Genomic DNA, 25,003 nt, shown 5'->3' on the forward strand with positions numbered 1-25,003 from the left:
ATCACTGTAATCTTTCCTGTTAACATTCACTTCTGGATAGTGCCTATTGAAATGATCTTTGTTTTCAAGTTTTGAATCTCCATCCAGTGTTGGGGAAATTGTGATGTTAAAGTAATGGGGCTGGGGTGGGAAGTGGAGGAGAAGTGACCATGTATTGATAATTTTGAAATTCATTTCTCTCTATTCTTTAAACTTTCCCATAAGTAAAATAAAAGGCATGGAGAGAAACACTTGCTACTTTTTAGTAGGAATTTAAATGGAACTAGGTAAAGGCACCAAGTTCTAAGTCCACAGTCTGCCTTCCACCATAGAAATAGCAATAAACTTATATTCAATAAGCTGAACAGGGGAATGTCACTCAGACATAGTGATTAATGTTGCATCCAGCCTGGTCACCTTAATAAGAAGAAATCATATATGAGCCTTAATGTTAGGGCATCATCAGTAACAACTTTATTCTGTAGCTGGTTAATCTAGATACCTTTCTACATCCCAAAACTATGGTGTTAATTTTGCTAGATAAGATTTGTTACAGGTTAAAAAAAATAGTTATATTTTCAACACCGGGTTTTTCATATTTGTCTTCTTGATGAACTATGACAGTGAGCAATTTTACTTTCATTCTGTGGGAATCCTATTCTTCCATCTCTCTAAAATGTCGATCTCTATTTCCTTTTACATAAAACTAAAGGAGTTGTCAAATGCCTTTCAGTAAAACAAAATAAAAAGAATTGACATAGTATACATAACTGTCATTGTTCTAAAATTTTATACATATATATACTAATTTCCTCACTTCCTGCCTATCTTTTGCAACTTGCTGTTTTTCCTTTAAAATTATTCTTCCCCATTACACAGTATTTTAGGGTGCTTACAGTCCACTGGACTCGTAACTTGCCATGCCCTTCCTTAACATCAGCACATTCTCTCCTTTCTCTTTTCTTAGCCAATTTGCTAGTCCAAATCACCAACATATGTTCAAGGAGTGTTTGGATTTCCAAAGTGATAAACTACAACTATTCAAGTGTGAAGAATTCAAATAACTCTAGCAAACTCTACCCTCAATTGCATCTACCAAAATGAAACAAAAAAGCTCTCCCTTAAGCCTCTAAAAACATTTTCATAAAAAGCAGATTTCTGGATATCTTGCCACCTCCTTTTGCCTATGTAAAATTTCAAGACCTAAACTCTCTTTATCTGCCTTTTGTTTTTAGAAAAATTATTTGCTGCAAGTACATCCATCTTCCTAACCTGATGTGTGGTGCACAGAATAAAGTATGCCTAAATGGGACAAATATCTAAACCAGTAAAGGCTTTTAGAATCCATATAGATTTTGTATCACAAATGCAATTTTCAAAATACTAGTAATAAAAATTGCGAATCTCGTAAACATTAACAATAGTTTACTGTAAGGCTCCCTTGGGGCAGTAATGAAGATGAATTCAAGAAAATCCTAAAACTACCATACATAGTGCTTCTGATACGGAAACGGGATGAGACTGGCTAGTAATCAACAGATGGGGAAGGAAACGATCACAGGAAAAGGACAGGGTCACATTAGTGGCAGAACAGTAAGGAACAATATATATGCACCGCTTGTAGCTTTTCAACCATGTTTCATGCTCTCTGAGGCCGTTTTTTTGTAATGTTCCTGGCACAGCCTTTTTTAAGACTCAGGAACGCTGCTGCCTTAGGACTTTGTTCTATCTGCCTCAAGATCATCCCCCGCGTGACGGATAGGCATACTCCCTCAAGTCTTTCAAGTCTTTGCTCAGATGTCACCTCCTCATGTACCCTATTTAAAAGTTGACACTTTCCCGGGTCCCTTTGTCCACTTATTCCCCCTGTGAATTGTTCATGTTGGCCTCTACATGGAACTTCCGTCTGGTTTTCCACACCCGCCTGTCGCTTCTCCTTTAAATTTTGTCGGGAAGGGGCGGAGCTTAGAGGCTAAGCTCACAGATAGGAGGAGCGTATCCGTAGGCTCCGCCCACTTGTCTGTCAGGCGCCCGCCGGCGGGACCCGCGGGGTGTTCTCCTCTTAGTCCGCTCCGGAAACGCGACTGCGGACGGAGGTACCACGTGATCGTAACGTCAACGCGCCGGCGCCCGCCGAACTGAAGCGCTCGGCTTCGGCGGGTTAGTGGTCGGGGCTTAGGTGATCTCCCATCCCCGTGTTGTGGCGTTTGGGGTCTTTTTCTCCAGACTTCCTGGCCCTGCTCTGGGATTTCACGATGTACCACAACAGTAGCCAGAAGCGGCACTGGACTTTCGCCAGTGAGGAGCAGCTAGCACGACTGCGGGCGGACGCCAACCGTAAATTCAAATGCAAAGCGGTCGCCAACGGGAAGGTGAGGATCCCGGCGGCCGGTCCCCTGCCCTCGCTTCTAAACTCTTGAGCAGCTGCTGCCCGCCCTCCCTTGTCCACCCTGCCTTCCCTGGGGCCCCTGCACACCTCTGTCCCCTCCCCCGCCCGTTCGTCTCTGGCGCGCGGGGCGTTTATTTCACGAACGGACGGTACCTTGCCAAGTGTTTAGGCTGAGAATACGAACTACGCCCTTAATGTAGTCGAATGGCAGGTGAGTAATCAGTAACATGGCGAAGGAAGGTCTCTGTAGGAAGCTAACGTAGTGCGGGAGCAGAGCCTTTCGTTTGTTAGGAGGCCATGTCAGGGAAGGCTTTCCCCAGTAGTTAATGCAGAGAAGATGGGAAAGGAAGTTCCGCGCGGACAGAGCCACAGGTGCAAAGTGGGAGGTCGAAAGTTGCCGGACGGGGCCTTGGCATGCTCAGGGTCCTGTGTCGCGGAAGGTCTGAACAGGTGCAGAAACTTGCCAGCTGAAGTGAGGAGTTTGAGTTTATGATGATGAGATGGGGAACCTTTGAAAATTTAAACGGGGAATTAACTTTTCAGATTCTGTTGTAGAAAGAGACCTCAGGAAACCTGGTGGTGAATGTATTGGGCGGGTTCGGGGGCAGGGTGGACGCGGGGAAACAGGAGACGGGTTAGCACAAACCAATTGAGGATGGTTTAGACTTTGAGCCTGCCAGCCAAATCCTTTCTCTTATAACTCACGCCGGTTTAATCTTTTTTCATAAATTGCACCACCTATTCTAGTACAAGCTTTCCTCCATAAAATATTCCATGTTTCAGACCTTTTGGTACTCAGGTACTTTTCCGTTTAATTCACTTCTGATTCATACTGCTTAATTTTTGTACTATGCAAAGTAGTACATACCACGCTGTGTATGTACCAGGCACTATTCTCAGCATTTAGTGAGTTCCTGTAATCCTCATAACTATCCCGTGAAGTGGATACTGCTATTATCCTTGCTTTCCAGCTGAGGAAACTGAAGTATAGAGTGGTTGAGTGACTTTTCAGGGCTACATTGTGGCAGAGCCAAGATTTGAACCCAAGGAGTCTAGTTCCGGAATTTCTGCTCTAAACCACAATGCCATACTACCTCTGTAAAATTAGAATCTGTGATAGTTTCCTAGGGCTACCCTAAAAAATTAGCACAAACTGGGTGGCTTAAAACAGCAGAAGTTTATTGTTTCACAGTTCTGGAGGCTAGAAGTCTGGGATAAAGTTGTCAGACCATGCTGTCTGTAGGTCTCTGGGGCAGGATCTTTGCTCTTGCAGCTTCTGATAATCCTAGGTATTCCTTTGCTTGTGACAATGTAACTTCGCTTTCTGTCTCTCTCTACATAGTGTTCTGTATCTGTATCTTGGCATGTTCTTTTTATGAGGATACCAGTCGTATCCGATTAGGAGCCCACTGTGCTTCAGTATGACCTCGTCTTAACTAATTACATCTGCAGAGAACGTTTCCAGATAAGGTCACATTCTGAGGTACTGGGGGGTTAGGACTTCAACATACCCTTTTTTGGTAGTCATAATTAAACCAATAACACTACCTAGTGGATATTTGTTGTAAAAGTGTTATATTATTAACCATCTAGTGTATTCTGTAGAAGAGTGTATAAAGACAGTTAGGAGGAAATGTTTTAAGGGTGAGAATCGTCCTTGAGACACTTACTGATTTTTACCTCAACTGTGTGACTTAATGACTGAGAAAGGGACGTTGAGAGCTCTCCAGCCAATGACAGTGTGTATCTTCTTTTTGATTTGTAATTGATGTCAAACTTGTGAGCATATGCACACACACACTCATCATTCTTTTTTCTCTGAAGAAGCAACTATCCAGCTGACATTCTGAAAAATTGTGAAATGATGGTATAGTTCAGTTTATCGAATATTTTACTAAAGCTATTTTGTGGAATAATTGGTAGCTCTATAAAGAAAAACAGTGACGTGGTATATTTCCCTTTGGTTGAAGATGAAAACTAAATTTAATCTGGATAGAGAATAGTATTTTAAGATTATTGAATTCGTTGAACTTTCGCTGTAACTTTTGATCTAAAGGTTCTTCCAAATGATCCAGTCTTTCTTGAGCCTCACGAAGAAATGATGCTCTGCAAATACTATGAGAAGAGATTATTAGAATTCTGTTCAGTGTTTAAGCCAGCAATGCCACGGTCTGTTGTGGTAAGTTATGATACTGATGAAGTATAATGTCCTTTAGCTGACTTCTGTAATCAGGACTCTTCTAAATGTGTAACTCAGTTCTCCATCCGCTGTAGTCAGAAATGCACCTTAGTTTTATAAATATGTAATTTATGTATTCACATTTCTGTCACTCTGTGTTATTTTTTGATAAACTCCTTAATTTAGGAATTTCTGTATTGTTTCTTACAAAGTATTTCAGGTCTCATTTCATTGTTGGAAGAATTTTGAGATCTGCTAGACAGGTCACGACATCCTCATCTTAGAGAGAAAGAAAAGATTAAATAATTTTCCAGGTTCTCAACTAACGAGCAATAGAGCTGGGAGTAGAACACAGACTAGTGCCTTTTTAAGTCTGTCACACGTTTGAAATAATGCATTCGTTCATCATTTGTAATCAGATGCACCGGCTAAAACTCATGCCATAAGAAGTTGTTAAGCCTTGATTAGGAGAAGCTGGAGATTTATCTTTTGGTAAAAAATTGTCTTGTGGTTGTTTCCGATGTCTGGTTCTAAGAACTCCGTGTGTGTGTGCGCGTGTGTGTGTGTTCACTGTGGTATGGTAATGGTGAGAAACAAGTAGTTCAGACTTTTTGGCTATATGGATTTACATGCACTGTCCTTGTAATTGTTCCTTTAGAATGTATTCTTGTTTATTGAACATCAGCTGAGGTTGAAAAGCTGAAAGAAAAAAGGAGTATAAAATATTTTTTCATAATTCTCTTGCCAGTTTGTTGTGAAGATCAAATATGAAAGTCTGTCTTGAGTGAAAGTCTATCTTAAGTTTCAAAGTTATATAGAGTGAATAACTTATGACTCAATACAGAATAACCTCCCAGGAAATAATCTTTTTTATTTTTTAATATTTATTTATTTTGAGAGAAAGCTTGCGAGCGAATGAGGGGCAAAAAGAGGGGGAGAGACAGAATCCCAAGCAGGCTCTGTGCTGACAGCACATTGGACACGGGGCTCCATCTCATGAACCATGAAATCAAAAGTTGGATGCTTAACCAACTGAGCTACTCAAAGTGTCCCGGAAATAGTCTCCATTTTCAAAGTTGAATATAAATTGAAGTATATTGGAAATACCAAGTTCAAAAGTACTCGTGATGTTTTTTTGTTTTTTGGTATTTTTTTTTAAGTTCACCTGATCTTTATCTGAGAGATAAAAGATTTATGAAGAATATCAGATGGCCTTGATTGGTTTCTGTCTCCAGATTTGGTTCTGTTATTTTCTGATAAAAGTGCTATAACATAAGGCAGTAGGTTTATGGGATCTTTTCAGATGAAGAAACTGAATTCTTGAATAAACTTATTTGTGGAATTTGTCTTTGTATAACGTGCTTTTTTATGACTGATAAGTTTTATTGTTGTTTCACATAAAACGACAAAGTTAAACTTTTAAAATATTTAAAAGAAAATTTTTTTTGTTTTTTGTTTTTTTTTTCCTATCTAAAAATAGATAAGTTTTTATCTTGTTGGTTCTAGCCGAATTGCATAGTGGTTAAAAGTACAGGCAGGTCTTAGGTGAATCCACCCCTATTGCTCATCGGATGTGTGACCTGGTACAAGACCATTAACCTCACTGGTAGTCATTTTCCTTTTCTATAAAGTGGAGATGGCAATACTTCACCAAGCTGTTGTAAGGAATAAAAAAGATAATAGATTGGTGCTTGGCACAGAGTCTGGGAAATGGGATATGGTCAATAATTGGTAGGTGCCTCTTCTGTTTAGTTTGGCAACATGATCATGAATCTATCACACAGACCCAGAGTGGATTTAGAGAGAAGGTTTATTGCCCCAACTGTGTTAATTCTGTCAATGTTTTGACAAGATTGACTGATTTAAGCTGTGAATATTTGTGTGTTTTTCTTGGTTTCTTCTAACCTAGGTGGCTTTGTTATTCTCAAGTCTAAAATAAATACACACAGGGTGCCTGGGTGACTCAGTCAGGTGTCCGAGTCTTGATTTCAGCTCAGGTCATAATCTCACGGTTCGTGAGTTCGAGCCACACATCGGACTCCACGCTGACAATGCAGACCCTGCTTGGGATTCTGTTTCTGTCCCTCCCCTGCTTGTGCGTGCACTGTCTCATCTCAGTCTCATTCTCTCTCTCTCTCAAAATAAATAAACTTAAAAAAATAATAAATACAGACTTTTTGAAATTAAGTTAGTGCCCATAGGAAAGATAACCCAGGGTGTGTGAGGAGGAACAACAAAGGGTCTTTTCGCTGTGGCATTTCTATAGTAATTCGTCACAATTTATAGGATTAAAGAAGAATTAAGAAGTTTTGGTATTTTGTATGGGTAACTTTTTTTTTTTTTTTTTTAACATTTATTTATTTTTGAGAGAGCATGAGTTGGGGCAGGGCAGACAGAGGGAGACACAGAATCCAAAGCAGGCTCCAGCCTCCGAGCTGTCAGCACAGAGTCCGATGCGGGGCTCGAACTCACAAATTGTGAGATCATGACCTCAGCTGCAGTCAGGCTTAACTGGCTGAGCCACCCAGGCGCCTCTGCATGGGTAACTTTTTTAAAGAAACCTTTGCATAAGTAAATTTTTTAAAACTTTTAATGAAACAACATGTATGTGTGAGTGGATTCTGATAATGTATGTATTTTTAATCTTAGGGTACAGCTTGTATGTATTTCAAGCGTTTTTATCTTAATAATTCAGTAATGGAATATCACCCCCGGATAATAATGTGAGTATAATTCTACTTTATTGATTTTCATTTAAGAAGTCTTTTATACTATTTGTGGAAAAAATGACTTTGTAATGATAATTTAGACTTGTATTCTGTTTTGAATTGCCACTATCCTTATACTTGTCATGTATCTACAGTGCCTTCTCCCTGTAATACTGATGTCATCTGAACTTCAGCTTGTCCAAATTTAAATTCTGTTTTTCTCAAACTAACTTCGCTAATATCTCTTTCTGTTAGTGGCACCTTTCTTCTCCCTGCTGCTCCAATGAGAATCCTTTGTGGTACCTCCTGTCTTTGTACATCAGTTAGTTTACAAGTCTTGTAGCTCCATATTCACTTCAATTTAATAAAGGTCCCTTAAACATAAGGATGAAGTTAGCGTGAGACTCATCAAAGAGTTTGCTGTCAGTGACATTGTCCCTGTTTATTTTCTGTCTTTTTCATTTCCATTTCTACTAGTCTAGGTCAGGCCCTTGTTACTTCGAATTTTGATTTTTGTGGTAATTTGTTTACTAGTTTCTTACCTGAAATTTATGGTACTAGCCATGAGAGTTTCATAGGTTAGTTCCTGAGGTAATAATCCCTATTGAAATGCTTTCAGAGACATCACTGATGGCCTTCCAGTGTTCTTTTAACCTACCTTCCCAGGTACACCTCTGTGTACTGTTGTGTTGTTTCATCTACATTTCATGATTCAGAGTACTTTTATTCTTCAGTTATTTTTCTAGATATTTATGTTGAACTGTACAAAACTGCCATTAATAGTAGTCAGTAATGGTTAAATGCTGTGGCAAGATTATACAGTTCAACCTAATTTTATAGTCTCCTAATGGATAAAAAGTTTGAACAGGAAACTTTCTTTTTCTCTTTTTTTAAAATAAATTTCTTGCCATATTTAGCGTAGTCGCTTATTATGCATTTTTAGAACCTATTTTTAGAAATAAAATATTCAGGTATTTCTCAAAGTTTGTACAGATACCATTCCCTTCCCTTTGTTTTTTCCTCTAGGCTCACTTGTGCATTTTTGGCCTGCAAAGTAGATGAATTCAATGTATCTAGTCCACAGTTTGTTGGAAATCTGCGGGAGAGTCCTCTTGGACAGGAGAAGGCACTCGAACAGATTTTGGAATACGAACTACTTCTTATACAACAACTGAATTTCCACCTTATTGTCCACAATCCTTATAGACCATTTGAGGGCTTTCTCATTGATTTAAAGGTAATCTTACTGATATAAAAGGTAAACTAGTAGAGTATACACCTTTGCTATAGTTCTTGAACCAGAAGTATCTGAAATCTTGTTATAATTTATATTCATCCTGATTGTTAAAACATGAGCTCATCCGAAACATGAGTTTAGCGTGGACTTCCACATCATTAGTTCTCAAAGTTGAGTGTCACCTGAAAGGCTTGTTAACTCAGATTGTTGGGCTGCACTTACAGAGCTTTTTATTTCGTAGATCTGCAAATATTGGTCAAAGAACTATAATGAGGACTATTGTCAATTTAGAGTAATGCTTTTGAACTTAAGTCTCCTAACTCTGGAGTATACTGTCATGGATCTGATTTAAAGAACCACAAAAAAATCTTAATTTTAAACTAGAAGATTGCTAAGTGATTTCTAGTTTTAGTGCATTGTGAACTTGAATCAATATATACGCATCAAAAATATAAGTAGATAAACATGTGCAAAAGCAACTTAAGCTATTTTGTTTTTGCCCTTACAGAGGACTTGAAAAGTGGGAGTGAAGTCAAAATGGAAGTAAAAAACTGGTTCATTCATCTCAATTGAGTGGCAAAATTTGGGCACTTTCCATATGCCAAAACACTGTTCTTGAAGATGAAGACAGGAACGCCCTCAACTATTAGAGGCCTTAGAGTCTAATGGGAGAGACAGTCATATATTCAGTATGCTCATTGTTACAGATGGAAAAATACAGGATACCTTCGAATGAGATAGCACGTTGAGAGAAAGGAAGACAGTTCTAAGAAAGTGTCATTTAGAGTGAAATTTCAGAGCAAGAGTAGGAATTAGGTAAAAGAACATCCTAGTCAGAAAGACTTCTTTGGTCAAAGGCCCAGATCTAAGAAACCATGGTGCACTAAAGAACCTAAACAGAACTTAGAGATAGAGGGGGAAGACTGCCACAAAGTGCTGCCTGAGTGGGAGGTAGAGTCTCTACCGTGGAGGTGGTACTAAGGATTTTGAGTAGAGCAGTGGGAAACCGTTGTAAGGCTTAAGTCTGGGGATTTGCATGATGAAGTTTGCAGTTAATAAAAAAGTCCTGTTGGCAAGCCCTTGCATCAGTCTGCATCATACATTTATTGCACATATGCACGTGTCAGGCAGAGTGTGGAGAATGGATTAGAACGGATGAAGGGGTACCAGTCAGATACTGTTAAAGTAGTCCAGCAAAAGATGGTGGTTGGCTTGACTCTGATAGTGGCAGTGGATACAGAGAGAGCTTCCTGGACAGAATCCTGGCGGAATCACTAGAGCTTGGGGATTGATTTCATAATAGAGATTGAGAACAGAGGAGGAACCCCAGGCTTATGGCCTAAGGATATAGGTAGATGGTGGTTTGCTTCCTGATATAGGAAACACTGGCATAGGAGAGATTTGTGGATGGTGGAGGGGTGGGGGTTGATTGATAAATCTAGTTGAGGACATAACTTTTAATAGCTGCAAGACATCACGTGTGTCTGGAGATCAGAGCAGATGGCTAGGCTAAATCAGAATGGATATAGGTGGTGTTGCTCTTGGAAAATTTAAAGTGGTTTGGCCTTAAGGACCATTTAAAGAGTAGTTGGAGAAATATAAGACGCTAGTAAGGAGACTGAAGAATATTCAGAGAGATAGCACTTTTTGGAGAACTGAAGGGAAGAAGAGTACTTTTAGAAGATGAGCACAGGCTCCTTTCCAGGCCTGTTCAGAATTCAGGCAAAGTAAAAGAACAAGGATAGTGTCGGCTGGATTTAGTGCCAGAAGGGCCATTTGTGATTTTTGTGAAATTAGTCTCTGTTGAGTGTGGAGAAAGAAAGCAGGCTTGGAACCAGTGGGGAGTACATAGAAGGTGAGCAAGCAAGTAGGTGTAACATGGATTAAACAGCTTGTCTTTGAAGTGGAAAAAGATGAATGATTGAGAAGATGGGGGAACTCCTAAAAAGATATGAGACGATTTTTTTTGTGTGTGTTTTGCTTTGTGGAAGAAACTGATGAGGACAGTGAGCAGTGAGAAAAAGCTTAAAGGAAGGAGTGAAAAGTAAGTAGTTCAGGTTTCTCTTTGGAGTACGGTAGAAGTAGTTGGCATGGGATTCAAAGCAAAGTAGAGTTGACCTTGAGAGAATAGTAGGTCTTTTATATTAACAGACGGAAAGAGGGAAATATGGGTTGAGGACAGTGTTACGCCTGGAGGACTAGTGCTGACAGGAAGTAAGAGTGTCTCTCTTAAAAGCCGAGATCATTTACAGAGAGTGTTGGAGTTTCAGAAAATTATCAAAGACATTGAGACAGGTGGAAAACATTGAACACAGTTGCTGAAAAATGAGAGAACAAATTTTCTGTGGAACATAATTGTTAAAAGCCCTGCTGAGTCAGTGAACTTGAATTTATAGTAATATTACAAGACTCTTGGTGGTATTGTTTTCTGTAGCAACACTCAGAAATCGGGGTATCGTATACATATGTTGACAGCATATTGGGGCAGGAAATTCTGGAGGGAAATGAGGACCAGTGGTGAGTAGGAGCAAATAGCAGGATAAGGGACCAGAGGTTCTGGGGAGGAAGTCAGAGAATGGCTGTGAAGTAATTGAGCAAATATATTGGGAAAAGGAGCACTGTGGCCAGAGTGGAATGTCTTCATTTGTCATACCAGCGGTCAGGCATTTCCGAATGGTAAGATGTGGGTGTGATGGTACAAATGACTCTGGATATTTTGTTGAGGGTATAGAAGAAATTTCTTACTGCTTTGGGACTTGATGTAGATATTTGAAATAGACCTGATGATTTAGGATTTAGAGTTCATCTTAAGTATAAGAAGAGTTTTTAGCAAATATTAGATCGTCCATATTTCTTGGGCATATTCTAAAAAGCATTCTGTAATCAAACCAAGATCCATTTCCATTGACTTCTTCCCAAAACTAAACTTTAAGTAGCAGGAATTTCAAATCAAGATGAGGTAGTGCTTTGATTCCTAAAAGGCCTTGTAGCTGAATCATCTGGTTTGCCTTGAGAAGCGTTTACCTTGGACTGTGTATTTCCTAGGTCAACTTCAAACCTCTCTTCCCCTTCCTCTTCAGGTGGAAAAGGACAAAGAGAGGGATTAACATAAATCGGCATAGTGCCAAGTACTATACTAGGAAGTTTAGATAAATTATCTTAAAGCATGTATTTCTTGTTATGGGTTGTGATTAAAAAAGTGTAGAAGCCCCTGAGGAAAAGCACATTCTTAAAACATGCAGAATTTAATGACTGCACTTTTGGTACATTCTGGCGCTGCATACAAAACAATCTTACATGGAACGATTAAGCTCGGGTGTTAATTTCATAAATAAAAGAATCCTCTATTGAGCATTATGTTGTTAATATAACTATTTTTGAACTGTTGTTAGTGCATTAAATCTCAGAAGTGATAATATTTACAAACTTCCTTTCTAGACTCGCTACCCCATGATGGAGAATCCAGAGATGTTGAGGAAAACAGCCGATGACTTTCTTAATAGAATTGCATTAACAGATGCTTACCTTTTATACACACCTTCCCAAATTGCCCTGACTGCCATTTTATCTAGTGCATCTCGAGCAGGAATTACTATGGAAAGGTACTGATCTGTGTTTTAACTTTGCTGAGTCAGTTTATTCCTTCCTTGGAGACTGAGTTTTTAAGTGAAATTAATTCACTTTGTGACTATAGTCCTTTATATCTACTATGGTTGGGAGGGTTGGTGAAGGCAACTGAGAATGGAAATGAAATCACCTTTTCAGGAAATCTTTAAAGATTGAGTATCTTAGAGCTAAGAGGATCCATTTTATGACTAAAGTAGAAGTAAATCCGGTGATCCTTGAAAGCTTAGCTCTCAGTATAGGACAAGTTTTGTAAACTGGTAAGCAGCATGTACACAGCAAATAATCTGCCTTGGTTTATCATTTATCTCCTGCTGTGGAGCGTGTGTGGCATGTGGAATTCAGGAAAGAACTGGGGAATGAATAATACTTGAGGGAATGTCCGAGTGAATTGCCCTTGAGCTATAGATAGCTGATACATAAATGCCCATTGTGAACTCGGCTTTGCGATAAGCACTTTCCCTGAATTAAGTTTACTTGATTCTTTACAACAAAGTCTTATGCACAGATTAATTAAGCATTATTGTCATATTGATTTGTAACTTAAGCACAGGCTAGTAGCAAATTAGACTTTGTAAATTTTTATAATAATTTCTCTGTGGCCTTTAAAGTTCTGCCTGATTTTATTCCTGGAAAAAGCTGAGGAGGAAAGATGATCAGACTTTCTGAACGTAAACTGTTCTACACGTTTATAAGCCCCTCATCCATAATTTCAAAATCTGTTGATAATGGTGGCAGCAGACATAAACAGATGTGATTTCATCTTTATTCAACTTAATGGGAGTATGTATATGTTTCCTTACACAAATATGAGTGTCATGGATAACAGGTATCCTTCCAAAGACATCACTGGACTGTTTCACATTTCATGGAGTATTCACCAGGTTCCCTTTCCAAAACATGAACAGTTTATGTATTTCAAAACAAATCCAAGATAAGGGATTGTGGGCTTAGGTTTTTGTTATGCTTCTTCTCCACAAACACAGCTCACCAAATGTGCATAAATCTAAACATTTAATCCCAAAGTAATCTGTACCTCCACTTGTTTAAGCAAAACTTTTTCTGAGCGCCTCCTATATACTATGCACTGTGCTGTTAACATGAACAAAGCTCTAAATCCTTGTTCTTGTTAGGAAAGACAGCCACAGATAATTGATGTCTTTGGAGATTAGGTGTGGAGCTTCCAGCCTCGAAGAGGAGAAAGCCTCTTTTCCACAATTCCGCTAACCAAATGTTTGATTAATTTGTTTAAGCATCCTATCTTATGCAGTGTATATGTAGATTCTCCAATGGTGAGATTTTTCTGTTTTTCCTCAAGTAGATGAAGAGGCATGAAGCATCCTAAAGTCCAAATGAGAGTTTATGTCACCTTGAAAGTGTAGTTATAATTTCAGATAGCCAAAACTGAAATTGTGGTAATTTGGGCTCTTTGTAAATTAAATACACTTTTGAATTTCCCAGGGAATATAAACATGTGGGCATTTTTTTTTTTTTTTTTTTTACTTTGAGAAAATATTTTCAAATCACTTTTAAGTTCTCATTTACTTTGCAAACTTTGGGGATATGTTGGAGTTGCCTTTACATTTATTGCTGGTTTCAAAAAGGGAAAGCCCTTGTGCTGTTATATTCTGAATGATGCTTTAGATTATTACTCCTAGGATGTTCTCTTGTTAGTTCTGAGTTTTCTTCTTTTACTGAATTTTTTTTCATCAAAATACTAAAATTCTAATTCAGGATTTAGATCGAGTTGCTAATTTAAAGCTTCATAGAAGCAAATGGTCTGGTCAGCTATCTCTTAGAACCAAATGTATCACCCTTATGATTAAGGGGTGGAAAGGAAAGGAAGAATGAAACCAAACAAATGAAGATGCCAAAAGTATGAGGGGTTTTAGGGAGAAAAGGAAAAGGAAAAAACTGGTAGTATTACTGATAACCAGAAATGCATTTTTATATCTAAAATTAATTCCCATCATAGATGATGAAGTTGTAATATCAATCTTAGTTGTCAGACTTACATAATAACCTGTAATCTGTATAGTTTAAAAGATAGCAACAAAATTTCTTAATTGTCTTTCTTTTGTTGTAATTGTATTTCACCGTTTATTCATGTCACTATTTTTCAGAGGAATTAATAATTATTTTGCACTTGTGTTTGAAAGATTGCTTACACCTCGAGAATCTGTTCACTTGGGCTTTAATCAATTCTAGATCAAGCTCAGAATAACTAAATATTTGAATGTAGACATTGTATTTTCATGCTGCTGTCATTGGTTCTGAGAAAGGTAATTGGGCTTTACATCCACTTATAGAAAAGTATTAACACTTTTGATTTGGACTCTTTGCAGATATGATACAAAAGATTTGTAAAGCATAAGTTGATATTCTTAACTGGTTTGAATACCTGTTAGTACCAAGAAGAGTTCACTTGATACTAAGGGGAGAGAGAAGCCTTCCTAGTGCCAGGCTCCAGCTCTCCTTCTTCCTATCTTTATAACTTTGGGCAAGTTACAAAGTCATGACCTGTCTGTGCCTCTGACTCAGATTGGTCACCTGTCAAACGAAGTTAGATTCATAGGGTTTGTATATTAAGCACTTAACCATAGTGATAATCGATACTTTTAATGTTACTTAGATATCATTTTTTCTCTGAAAGCATATATATTACAAAATTTAGACAAATTAGTCTTAACATTAAACACCCTTTAAACTGAGTGGTATTAAATTCTTAAGACTAATAGTTATAGATTATAGTTCTGTGTTCAAAGTTTTGTTATTTAATACTTTTAAAGTGAATTTTAAAATTGACCTTGATGAAATGAATGTGGAGGAAACTAATTTATGATGCCATATTACTCAAGATGCTGTATGTGTTCAATAGATTAAAACTTTTTTTCTGTTCTTTACTAGTTATTTATCAGAAAGTCTGATGTTGAAAGAGAACAGAACTTGCTTGTCACAGTTACTAGATATAATGAAAAGTAAGTGAAACAACTTTTATAAAATGTTCTTCTGTTAAATATTGCTTTCTAAATAAATTATATCTTGATATTTAACTTGAGACATAGATTATTGTTTAGATTTACTTTCATTGAATTAATATATCATGGAGGCATGAAGGATACATTGGTGGAGAACAAATAGAAGGTACCCTAAAGGAAGTACTTTTCACACATATAGACTTAATAGGAGAGTGAAAATATAAGATTCAGAGAGGGTTAAGACTCAAAACAGACCTTTTCAAGTGTGCACAGTTATGTGGTAGGCACAGAAAAAGATCTAAATGGAACCAAATCAAAGATAATACTTAAATTTGGTGTTCTGTTTTGTAATCAGCTCTAACTAGTTTATACATGTCATTTGCTAGTCACGTTGGTGTTACAGAAGCCATGGGTGTGATTTTTGCATTATCTGGGACACTTTTGGTGTCAGAACTCTTGGCGTGGTGGTGGCTGCTACCAGCATCTATTTGGTAGAAGTAAGAATGCTGCTAGACGTCTTGTAATTCAGCATAGTCTCACTAGGCTGAAAAGTGGCTCCCCAAAGACACCCATGTCTGAATCCCTGGAACCTGTGAATGTTGTTATAAAGTCTCTGCAGATGTATTAAAGTTAAGGATCTTGAGATGGGGACATTATCTTGGATATCCAGGTAGGGCATAAATGCATCACAGGAGTCTTTATTAGTTAGAGAAAGGCAGAGGAATGGACGTTTGACAGAGAAGCCATTGTGAAGATAGAGCACAGAGATGGCAGCCTTGAAAATCGGGAGTGATATGGCCACAAGCCAAGGGGTGCTGGCAGCCACCAGAAGCTGGATTTTCCCCTGGAGCCTCCAGAGGGAGCCTGGCTCAGCTGACATTTTGATTTTGGCCCATTGAAACTGATTTCAGACTTCTGGGCTTCAGAACTGTGAGAGAATAGCAGACTTGGGAAACAAATCTTGCCCCTCATGACAGAGAATTTTCTAGCCCAAACTGACACTGCTGAGTGCCATTGTTGAGAAACCCTGTCTTAAGGTTGAGTAGAGATCAGCCAGCCCTGTCCTTCCTTCTTGCCCATGTTGCACTGAATGCTTATGGCCACTAAGCTCTAGGATTCAGTCTGTCGTATTTGTCCCCCAAATTTTTTGTGGTATTTGTCCTTGCTAATTAAATATGCAGTTGAAATAATAAACCAATAAAATAGCATAAAGATCGCTATTGCAGAAATGGGTAAATGGGTGTACTTTTTATATTGTTTATGTTTTAAAAGTTAAGATGCTTCAGAGCATGTAAATATCATTGCTTAATTCTCTCCTTGAAATTGAGGGCTTCCTTTCCTCTTTAATTGAGAATGATGGATTTGTGATTTATGAATCATAAAACTGTATGTCTTCAGTTACACCACTAGAGGGTTCACTTCCAAAGCTAATTGTGATGTGGCTAGAGATCTTCATTAGGATCATGGAATTTAGTGGGTAAAATGGGCCTTAAAGATAACCCACAGTGCTCCTTGTACACTGACAATTGATTACTGATTTCTTCTCAAGGATCTTTAATTTACTCCACTATTTTAACATGAAGGAAGGATAGCTCTTGACAAACATTCAGAGCTTTAACGATAATTAAGGTATCTTATTCATAAGTTTTTGGAACAAAGATACTGTCCTCAGGGTACGGAGTCATCAGTATTCAGTTGAAAACACTCCATTCTTTGCAGTATGAAATAAGCCAGTAGCTCTCCCTATTTGAGCATGTGGCCAGCTAGTAATAAGCCCTGGATCTCTCATCAGTCCCCTGAAAAATCTTGAGGTTTATATTCTTAGGTTTATTATAGTTGAATAATATTAACAGACCAGGGTAGAGGATCATTCTGCAATTATTAAGTCACTGACAAAGTAGTTTGCTTTTAGCCTGAAGAGAACATTTTTGTTTTCTTGGCGATGCTTTATTGTATAGGATCTGCATGTTGTTGAAGTGAAGGACCATTGACACATTTTACTGAGCATCCTCCCTTAATTACATGTCATCTAATAGTGATTTTCTTTGTAAATAAGAAGTATAACCTATGGACCACCATCTGTAGGACAGAATGTTATAAATACAGTTGGTGGCAGGAAACAAAGCATGCTCACTAAATTATGGGATTTATAAAGCTTTAAACCTGAGCAGAAAGTGACCATGGTGGGATTTGGAAAAAAACTGACTAGAATGTAGAACATGGTTATTTTTGTGCTGTATGTGATATGGGCTAACCAGCAGACAGCTCTGATTACTTGAAGTGTGCTGTTTGTTGGATTTTAATGCAGAGCAATGCAAATCCTGATAATAATAATAATCACAATTCAAGAGTTTTGTTATTCCCATTATAAGGTGGGACAGTACCCCGCTCCCTTATGGGAAAAGACTTTTTATTATCTGTTATAAATCTTTTTATCCACTTAGGTATGAGAAACTTGGTAAAAAAATATGAACCACCCAGATCTGAAGAAGTTGCTGTTCTGAAACAGAAGTTAGAGAGATGTCACTCTGCTGAGCTTGCCCTTAACATAATTACGTAAGTAGATGTGTTATTCGACAATTGTCAAGTCTAGCTCATCCTTAAAATAAGTCATTTAATTGGTAACTGCTTTCGCGGGGAAAAATGACTTACTCCTTAAGTTGGATTTTTTTAATTGAGTGGACATTTCTCATAAACACAAGGTAATGGTCTGGTTTTCGTAATACAGTTCTCCTGCTATGACTAATGTGTTCTTTGGCTTGCAGGCCCTGTCCCGTTCTTTTACTCCTTGTGGGGTCTCTAGAGTCTTTCTCAGGAGTCTTTGAACCTCTTCTTGCTCTTTTAATCTTTGGGTTCTTGGCAGGTCTGATTGATACCTTGTCTGAGGGAACAAGTATATTGTTCCAGGTTTCTATTAGGTAGAGTAGGGAAAGTTGGCTTATTTTCTTTCAGTGGTAAACTTTATACTTAAGGAAGACCTGTAAGGTATCTTACCGATTTGTAGGCTAAGTGTGGCAGCTAGAGAATTCAGGTTCTTGATGCTTTGCAAATTGAAGGATCCACTCAAACCTAATCTTTCAGGAGTTTGAACAGTTGGGCGTCCAGACACATAATAAGAATGGAAAAACTATTTTCTATTTTCTGTGGAATGCATTCTGATTCAAAGGTTCTACCTTACTTGTTAGTATTTAGTGGGAATGAGCCCTGGCATCTTATAGCTAAGGATGCATCTAAGATGTTATCTCTATAGTTGGTAAATATACTCGATTGGATAATGAGAAACCACAACAGTGTTCCATGGCCTTCAGATCCAGGTACACATGAGTCAAACTGTGTAAGTACACAGTGGTAGTAGGAGATTTATGAAGCATGCCAAATATGGGTCTACTTTATTATATTCATAACTATATTTGCAAAGCATGGCTTAGCATAGGACTTAAAATTGGTAGATTTCACTCCTGGGTTTCAGTGGTAACTCATAGGAATGAAAGAGAGGTTACAGAGAAGTAAAGAAATGTTGACTTTGGTAAGTAAAATTATTACAGCACTGATCATCTTCTTTCCACATAGATTTTGAAGGGGCTGGCAAACTCTGGCCCACAGGCCAAATGTGAACTACTACCTGTTTTTAGAAAGACTGGTCTTGGACCAGAGACATACCCGTTAATTTGCATGTTGTCTGTGGCTGTTTTCACACTACTGCCGGAGTTGGTTAGTTGTGACAGAAATGGACTGTATGACCTACAGGGTGTAAAATATTTACTTTTTGGCCATTTAAAGAAAAATTTACCACCCTCTGGATTAGACCACTGAACTATTAATCTACCCTTCTAGCTAGGTAACTGAATGGCCCGGCCCGTAAGCCAAAATTCTGAATTGCCAGAGTACTACCTCTTACTCCCAAGTTACTATCTGCTTTACACTATGTCAAGCAAATTCTGCATATCCATGAGTACTTGAGAGGTGCTTTTAAAAATGCAAGCAAATATATTGCTTACATTATAAAATGCAAGCAATAAATTACTAGAAAAATGAAATAGACAAAATATAAGCCTAAATTTTATTAGATTCAACTGACATAAAATCAACAAAATTACTGTAAAAGTTTCTAAACACACACTCAGTTTCTGTACTTAATCTTCTTGCATAGTGGAAATGGTTCCTGGATTGACCAGCACTGGTCCGTGGACCACACTTAACAGGCATTACGTTAGGATAAAATATTTGTTTTCTTTATAAACTCCTTTATCTTTTTTCCATTACACAAGTAATAACTACATTGTCATTATTAAAGTCCGCCGATTCAGGTAAACCAAAGTTCTGTTAGATCAAAACCCAAATCCACTTGTGACCTCAGGGGTAATTTCTAGGTGGTTTACCTTTGCCATCATTTTCTCTGCATGTGTGTATCAGGAAGTTTGTTTTTTTCTCTTCATTACTGTTTTCATATATATTGTACATTTAATAGTATGAATCTTTAACTTTTATCAGTCTGGGTGAAAAAAGTGATCACATTGGTATTTTAATTTGCATTTCCCGTATTACTGTGAGGCATTGATGTTTCTGTGTTCACCATTTATATTTCTACTTCTGTATTGCTTGCTTATAACCTTTGAGTGGTTTTCTGGTGTTATCTTCTTGATTTGTAGCTCTTTTTATATTTTATATACTTTTCAAATATATCTTACACCTGTTTTCTTCTGTTTCACTTTGTGATAGATTTCTTCTGTTTTACTTTGTGTTGTTTTACACCTTTATATCTCAAAACCTTTTCCTACCCTAAGTTAATCTACATTTTGCTTTTTGTTTAGCTGTCAAAACTATTTAGAATTATTCGTGAACGTTCTGAGGTAGAAATCTTAATACTCATTTTTTAAAATCAGTAATGTTATGCTAGTCACTTTTTAAAAAATTCATAATTTTTCTCAGTTAAATATTCATTGTATATTAAGTTCCTATGTATAGTTGTTTTTTTGCTTGTCTGCTCTGATTGTTGATCTATTTAAATCTTGCTAATCCCATACTTTAAGTTACCGTATCTCTAATATATAGTGTTCTGATAACTGGGACAAGGGCCCCACACTGTTCTTTCAGATTCTTTGGCTATTTTTGCAGTCTTTCACACATCAGAGTTATACTTGAAAGGTTCCAGGAAAAGCTTTATTAGGACTTTAGTTAGAATTGCATTGAATGTAAAGGTGAATTTGAAAGATACTGTCTTCCTATCTGTCGTAGTTCATCTCTTTCCATTTATGCAGGCTTTGTTCTTCAGCAGATACATACATACCACTTACCAGCCTTGCTAGTTTATTTTGTAGTTTTTGTTACCGGTATTCGATTGCTTACTGATGGTTGCTCAATCATAGGAAGAAGAGGAAAGGCTATGAAGATGATGATTATGTCTCAAAGAAACCCAAACATGAGGAGGTATGTTGTCCAAAGGTAAATTTTAAGTTACTCTTGTTGTATAATTTGGTCTGACCATACTGTTAAGATTTTATCATTCCAGAACATGAGTATTAGAGAGGTGTGGGCTTTGAAAGCCTTCATTTTCATTTTCTTGCACCCTTCTTTATGTACATTCTCTTATTATCTTAGCCTATTGTGAAGCAGTATGATTGTTACTTGACGAATTCTTCCTGTGATTATGGAAGGCAGCAGAAATAGAAAATGCTAAATTTTTGCTATTTGACTCTCCCAGGATTCTTCTCTTATCCTTTTTTTTTTAAAAAATGTACCTTATAAGTTAGATATACATTAATAGGAGGCAAAAGGTCACAGTTGTAACCTTTTCTCGTCATTGGTGTAGTCTGGTAAGACCAAGCCATATTATTCTAAGATTAACTACCACAAAGTTTCCTGGTTGATTTACCTTCGTATAATCAGCAGAGTAAAAGTAGAACATTTTCTTAAAAGGAGGCAAGGAAGTAAACATTAATGTTATGCTTCAGTGTAATGTTATTCTTACTACATTTTCTTTCCTTCTTAGGAAGAATGGACTGACGATGACCTGGTTGATTCTCTCTAACCATTTGAAATTGACTTTTCAATGCTAACTAATCAACAGAAGGATGAAACCTATCTGGCATTTAAGTTTATTTAAAAATGAAATGACGTGAAAGCATTAAAGATAGTAAATTTTCTATTTTTGTTAGTTAAATTTTCTTCCCTTTCAGGATAGCTTTATGTGAAATAAAACCTTTTCAAAGGGGCCAGAATAGCACCTGGTTTAGATAGTCTTGCCCCATCATGACTAATACCAAATTAATCTTTCTATAGTAGTGAAAGCTGTAATTTATTTGCCTGTATTGTTTAAAACAAATTACAATATGCAAACCTATTTTTTAAGGAAAAGCACAAAAGTTAAAAAAACCGAGTAGTCTGCTTTAAATGTGCTAGGGAATGTTTTTCACTCTCTACAAGCCTTTATATAAATGGTTTCTCAAATGTCACTGTGATCTACTTAACTTTTTGTAGGTTACTACTGAACTACAAAATGCGCTTCAGCTGTCAAGTGGTAGTCAGTATTTGTTTTCCTCAGTTACCTGAAAACCTTACCAAATAGGTTTCTAAAAGAGAAATCAAGTAAATATGCAGTCTTTTATTTTTTTTATATTTTTTTAATGTTTATTTTTGAACGAGAGACAGAGCAGGGGAGGGGCAGAAAGAGAGGGAGACACAGAATCCAAGCTTTGAGCTGTCAGCACAGAGCCTGACACAGGGCTTGAACTTCATGAACTGCAAGATCGTGATGCAAGCCGAAGTTGGGACGTGTAACCAATTGGAAGCCACCCAGGCATCCTGGTAAATATGCAGTCTTGAATAGTTGTCTCGATAAAAATATTAAGTTGCTATTAACCAGTAGATAGGTGTTACAGTTACTAAGAATTTTTCAAATTAAAGATGTTTAAGAAGTTTAATTCGAATTGAAGGGAGTGGATATTAAATGTAACTCCACAGACCTCTGTGCCAATTTCCTAAGGTGCAAATGGGGAAAATAATCACTTATGTTTCCTAGGATTAATTGGAATAGTGGTTGCCTATATTAAGTGTTAATAAATGTTGGATAGAAATAGTATTCAGGTATTTAACTGTGATTTTACTATTCTGTTTTATTCATAATTTGGAACCAAATTATGGATGTCTGTTGAATTTTTTCTGGAATACTGGTTGAAGGAATTCGGCAAAACTCAGCCCGTGAATCTGAATGTTATACACAGCTTTTCTCAATGTCTGTGCATCCCAGGCTGCACCTTCCATTTAGAGTATATTTTAATTACATCTCAGTATTTGAGGACAGTATTTACTATATGCATATTCTTCTAATAATTTTTTATATTTTAGGTTTTTTATTTTTAGTTCCTTCTCACTTTAGAATGAGGAATGAAGTTCATTAAGTGTGGTTTTATAAAAGTCGAATAGAAGAAGCTTAAGTTGACCATTTTCCAGTGCATTCCAAGTTATGTAGCAGTGCTGCTAGCCTCTAGACAGCACTGCGGAGTGTTGGTAATTTACCTTGTTTGTCTTTTAGGTCAGTAAGCTTTGGCATCTGAGCAAGGTCCACATTTATCTCTGCAAAGTCTCCTACCCAGCCCCATTTTAAAAGTTTTAGAGGCTTTATTTCATCATTGACCCAACTAGTTACTGCAAGTTCCACCCTACAAAGGTAAATGACGTTTCCTATTCCAGCTTAAAAGATAAACGTGGCATTAAAATGTGATCAGTGGTGGAGAACGCGATTGCCTAGTGCTAGAATTTGGACCTCTTTGCTCCATGTCCCTTCTGGTCTATCCTTCATTCTGTAACCCAAGTGGGATACTCCCGTAAAGCAGGAGTGATGGAAAAGTAAAGTAATGAAATTGACACCAAGAGAAAGCACAGGGCTGTTGAACACCACTGCTCACCTGCCTCCACAGAAGGCTTTTCTGCCATGTACTACTTTTTGTGTGCCTTCCCCCTCCTACACCATCGTAGGAGGGAAGGAATTGTTACTTGTCTTTTTCTTACTAGGCCTTGCTCTGGTACTAAATTTGAACTGCCCCTGAAGGAGAAAGAAAATAATGAAATGCTTAGCTGGATTTAGACAATTATTCAAGATATCCCTTGGTTTTATTTTAACTTAACCCTTGTGAATACTTCACAAAAATACATATACAGAAGCAAATAAAACTATACAAACTAAATATGCAGCAGATAGAACAAGTAGTCAGAAGTTCAAAGATGGAGAACTGTTTAAAAACATCAGTTTGGAAATGAATACTTTCAACAAAAGCATTCCAGGTGTTTTTAAACACAAAATAAATTGGTAATGTATACAATGGATGAATGGGGAACATGCCTTGATCAGTACAACGACCAATAATATTTATTGAATTCAAACTATTTACTGTTGTAAACATGTAACGAAAGCATCATGAGATCTAAATACAGTCTTTGACAATTCCAACAAAATAAGTGGTATGTTTAAAAAATAAAGCTGATGAGCAATAGATCCATTCTATATATTTTCTTTCAACAGTTCCAGCAAGAGAAATAGCACAGTATTTTAAAAAAGTATACAGCAAAGATTGTTCCTATTATAATGGCAAACTCTGGAAACTGTAAATACAAATAGTCAATGAACAGTCAAACGGTCGTATTCCTAATGAGGAAGGAGTTACAGTAAGAACAGTCAGTGATCCAGTTATCCTCAATTGTCAACAGAATCCTTTTTCTTGTCAGTTGGTTTCATAGTTCTTTTTTTGGCAATTGGATGTAGGGAAAATACATTTTCCAAGTTCAAGATATAGTCATAGCATTTTGTTGTGTGAAAGGTGATCTGTACACCAAGGCTCAGAAGTTGGTAAAGATTGATTCCGTATGTGGAAAAAGTGCAAATATCCTGCACAGATAGCTTACAAAAAGCTGCTGGCACACTCACCAGCAGAATCTTGGATTTTGTTTGCATAGCTCACACATCACTGGAATGTGGAAAAGTGTGCTATTTTTTGGCAAGAGCAAAGGAGACATTATACTGACGTGAATTACCATGTTGGGCGTGCTGCACTTGGGCGAAGGCTGCTACCTGACATCATTAGTTTTTGTATACTGGTTTTGTTTTTGTTGAAGCAGTTCTGTTATGGCCAGGAGCTTTTTCAGTACATGCTAAATAAACAAAGAGAACAGTACAAAAATAATTAGTAAATAGGTAACAGTTTGGTCAAATTTGAGGGAACCTGGACTTGTAAAAAGCCATTATCAATTCAAAAGAATTCAAAAACTATTAACCATTCTACTCAAGAGATGAAACCGTAAAGGTTTCTATTCAGTCCTTGACTCAGTATTTTTGTACACTTTTAAAGTAAGTAAATTCATTTGTGTGGCATTCTCCTATCTACCTAGGATAGACCATCTTTCCAGAAAACATTTATTATAAATGACACATACATCTTAAACCCTGTAAGATGATGGAAGGACATTCAATTTGCAGCCTACTGAATACTTTAAGATTATGGAAGAGAAAGGACTAGGCCTAAAATTTTTTAGTCAAATTGTCCAGTAAGAATTTTATTTTTATCTTAAGGCAGTGCATAATAAACTGCACCAGGTAGGGAGAAGACAGTATACATACCATGGACATGTAAGGAGGCCAGTGGCACACATCCTGCCTAAGCTTTTAATAAGCCAGAGTGTTATCTAAACTTGAGGATTTGGGGTTGAAGAAAACTCAGAGTCCCCAAACACAATGTTTTAATCTCTTCTACAGGGTCCCTGCCAAATGAATGGCCAGGCTAGTGACAGTACTCAGGAAGAGCTTAATAGAAATGGCATCTTCCCACGCCATGCTCCAGAATCTCTGAATCTGGAGCTTGCAAGTCACTTGGCCATGCACTGCATATGTGAGAGAAACAAAGAAAATGCCACCTCACT

General features: G+C 37.4%; 2 protein-coding genes across 6 annotated transcripts in view; one reads left to right on the top strand and one right to left on the bottom strand.

The window, feature by feature from the left end:
* Window positions 1-2,074: 2,074 nt before the first annotated feature.
* On the top strand, window positions 2,075-23,583 carry CCNH (cyclin H). Of its 4 annotated transcripts, none has more exons than XR_015248207.1 (10): window positions 2,075-2,351; window positions 4,425-4,547; window positions 7,197-7,270; window positions 8,282-8,492; window positions 11,931-12,094; window positions 15,024-15,094; window positions 17,539-17,650; window positions 20,461-20,536; window positions 21,084-21,898; window positions 22,626-23,583. XR_015248207.1 is itself a non-coding variant. In XM_086697297.1 (10 exons), the coding sequence occupies exons 3-10, from the start codon at window positions 4,467-4,469 to the stop codon at window positions 21,120-21,122; spliced, it is 828 nt and encodes a 275-aa protein (XP_086553423.1). In that variant the 5' UTR covers window positions 2,260-2,351; window positions 3,711-3,851; window positions 4,425-4,466; the 3' UTR covers window positions 21,123-22,172. The 4 variants fall into 4 exon arrangements, 3 of the variants coding, with proteins under 3 accessions (XP_086553413.1, XP_025780585.1, XP_086553423.1); XM_086697297.1 differs by lacking the exon at window positions 22,626-23,583 and adding an exon at window positions 3,711-3,851 and having other exon boundaries at window positions 2,260-2,351; window positions 21,084-22,172; XM_086697287.1 differs by lacking the exon at window positions 22,626-23,583 and having other exon boundaries at window positions 21,084-22,172.
* Window positions 23,169-25,003, bottom strand: part of RASA1 (RAS p21 protein activator 1) — a 110,820-nt gene continuing 108,985 nt past the window's right edge. For both annotated transcript variants that reach the window (XM_086697277.1, XM_025924799.2), the window contains one exon: window positions 23,169-24,238. In XM_086697277.1, the coding sequence (XP_086553403.1) occupies window positions 24,155-24,238 (84 nt within the window). In that variant the 3' untranslated portion in view covers window positions 23,169-24,154. The remainder of the gene's footprint in view (window positions 24,239-25,003) is intronic.

Source organism: Puma concolor, chromosome A1 (genome assembly GCF_028749965.1).
Source record: "Puma concolor isolate L17-30 chromosome A1, mPumCon1.1.hap2, whole genome shotgun sequence".
Lineage (NCBI taxonomy): Eukaryota > Metazoa > Chordata > Mammalia > Carnivora > Felidae > Puma > Puma concolor.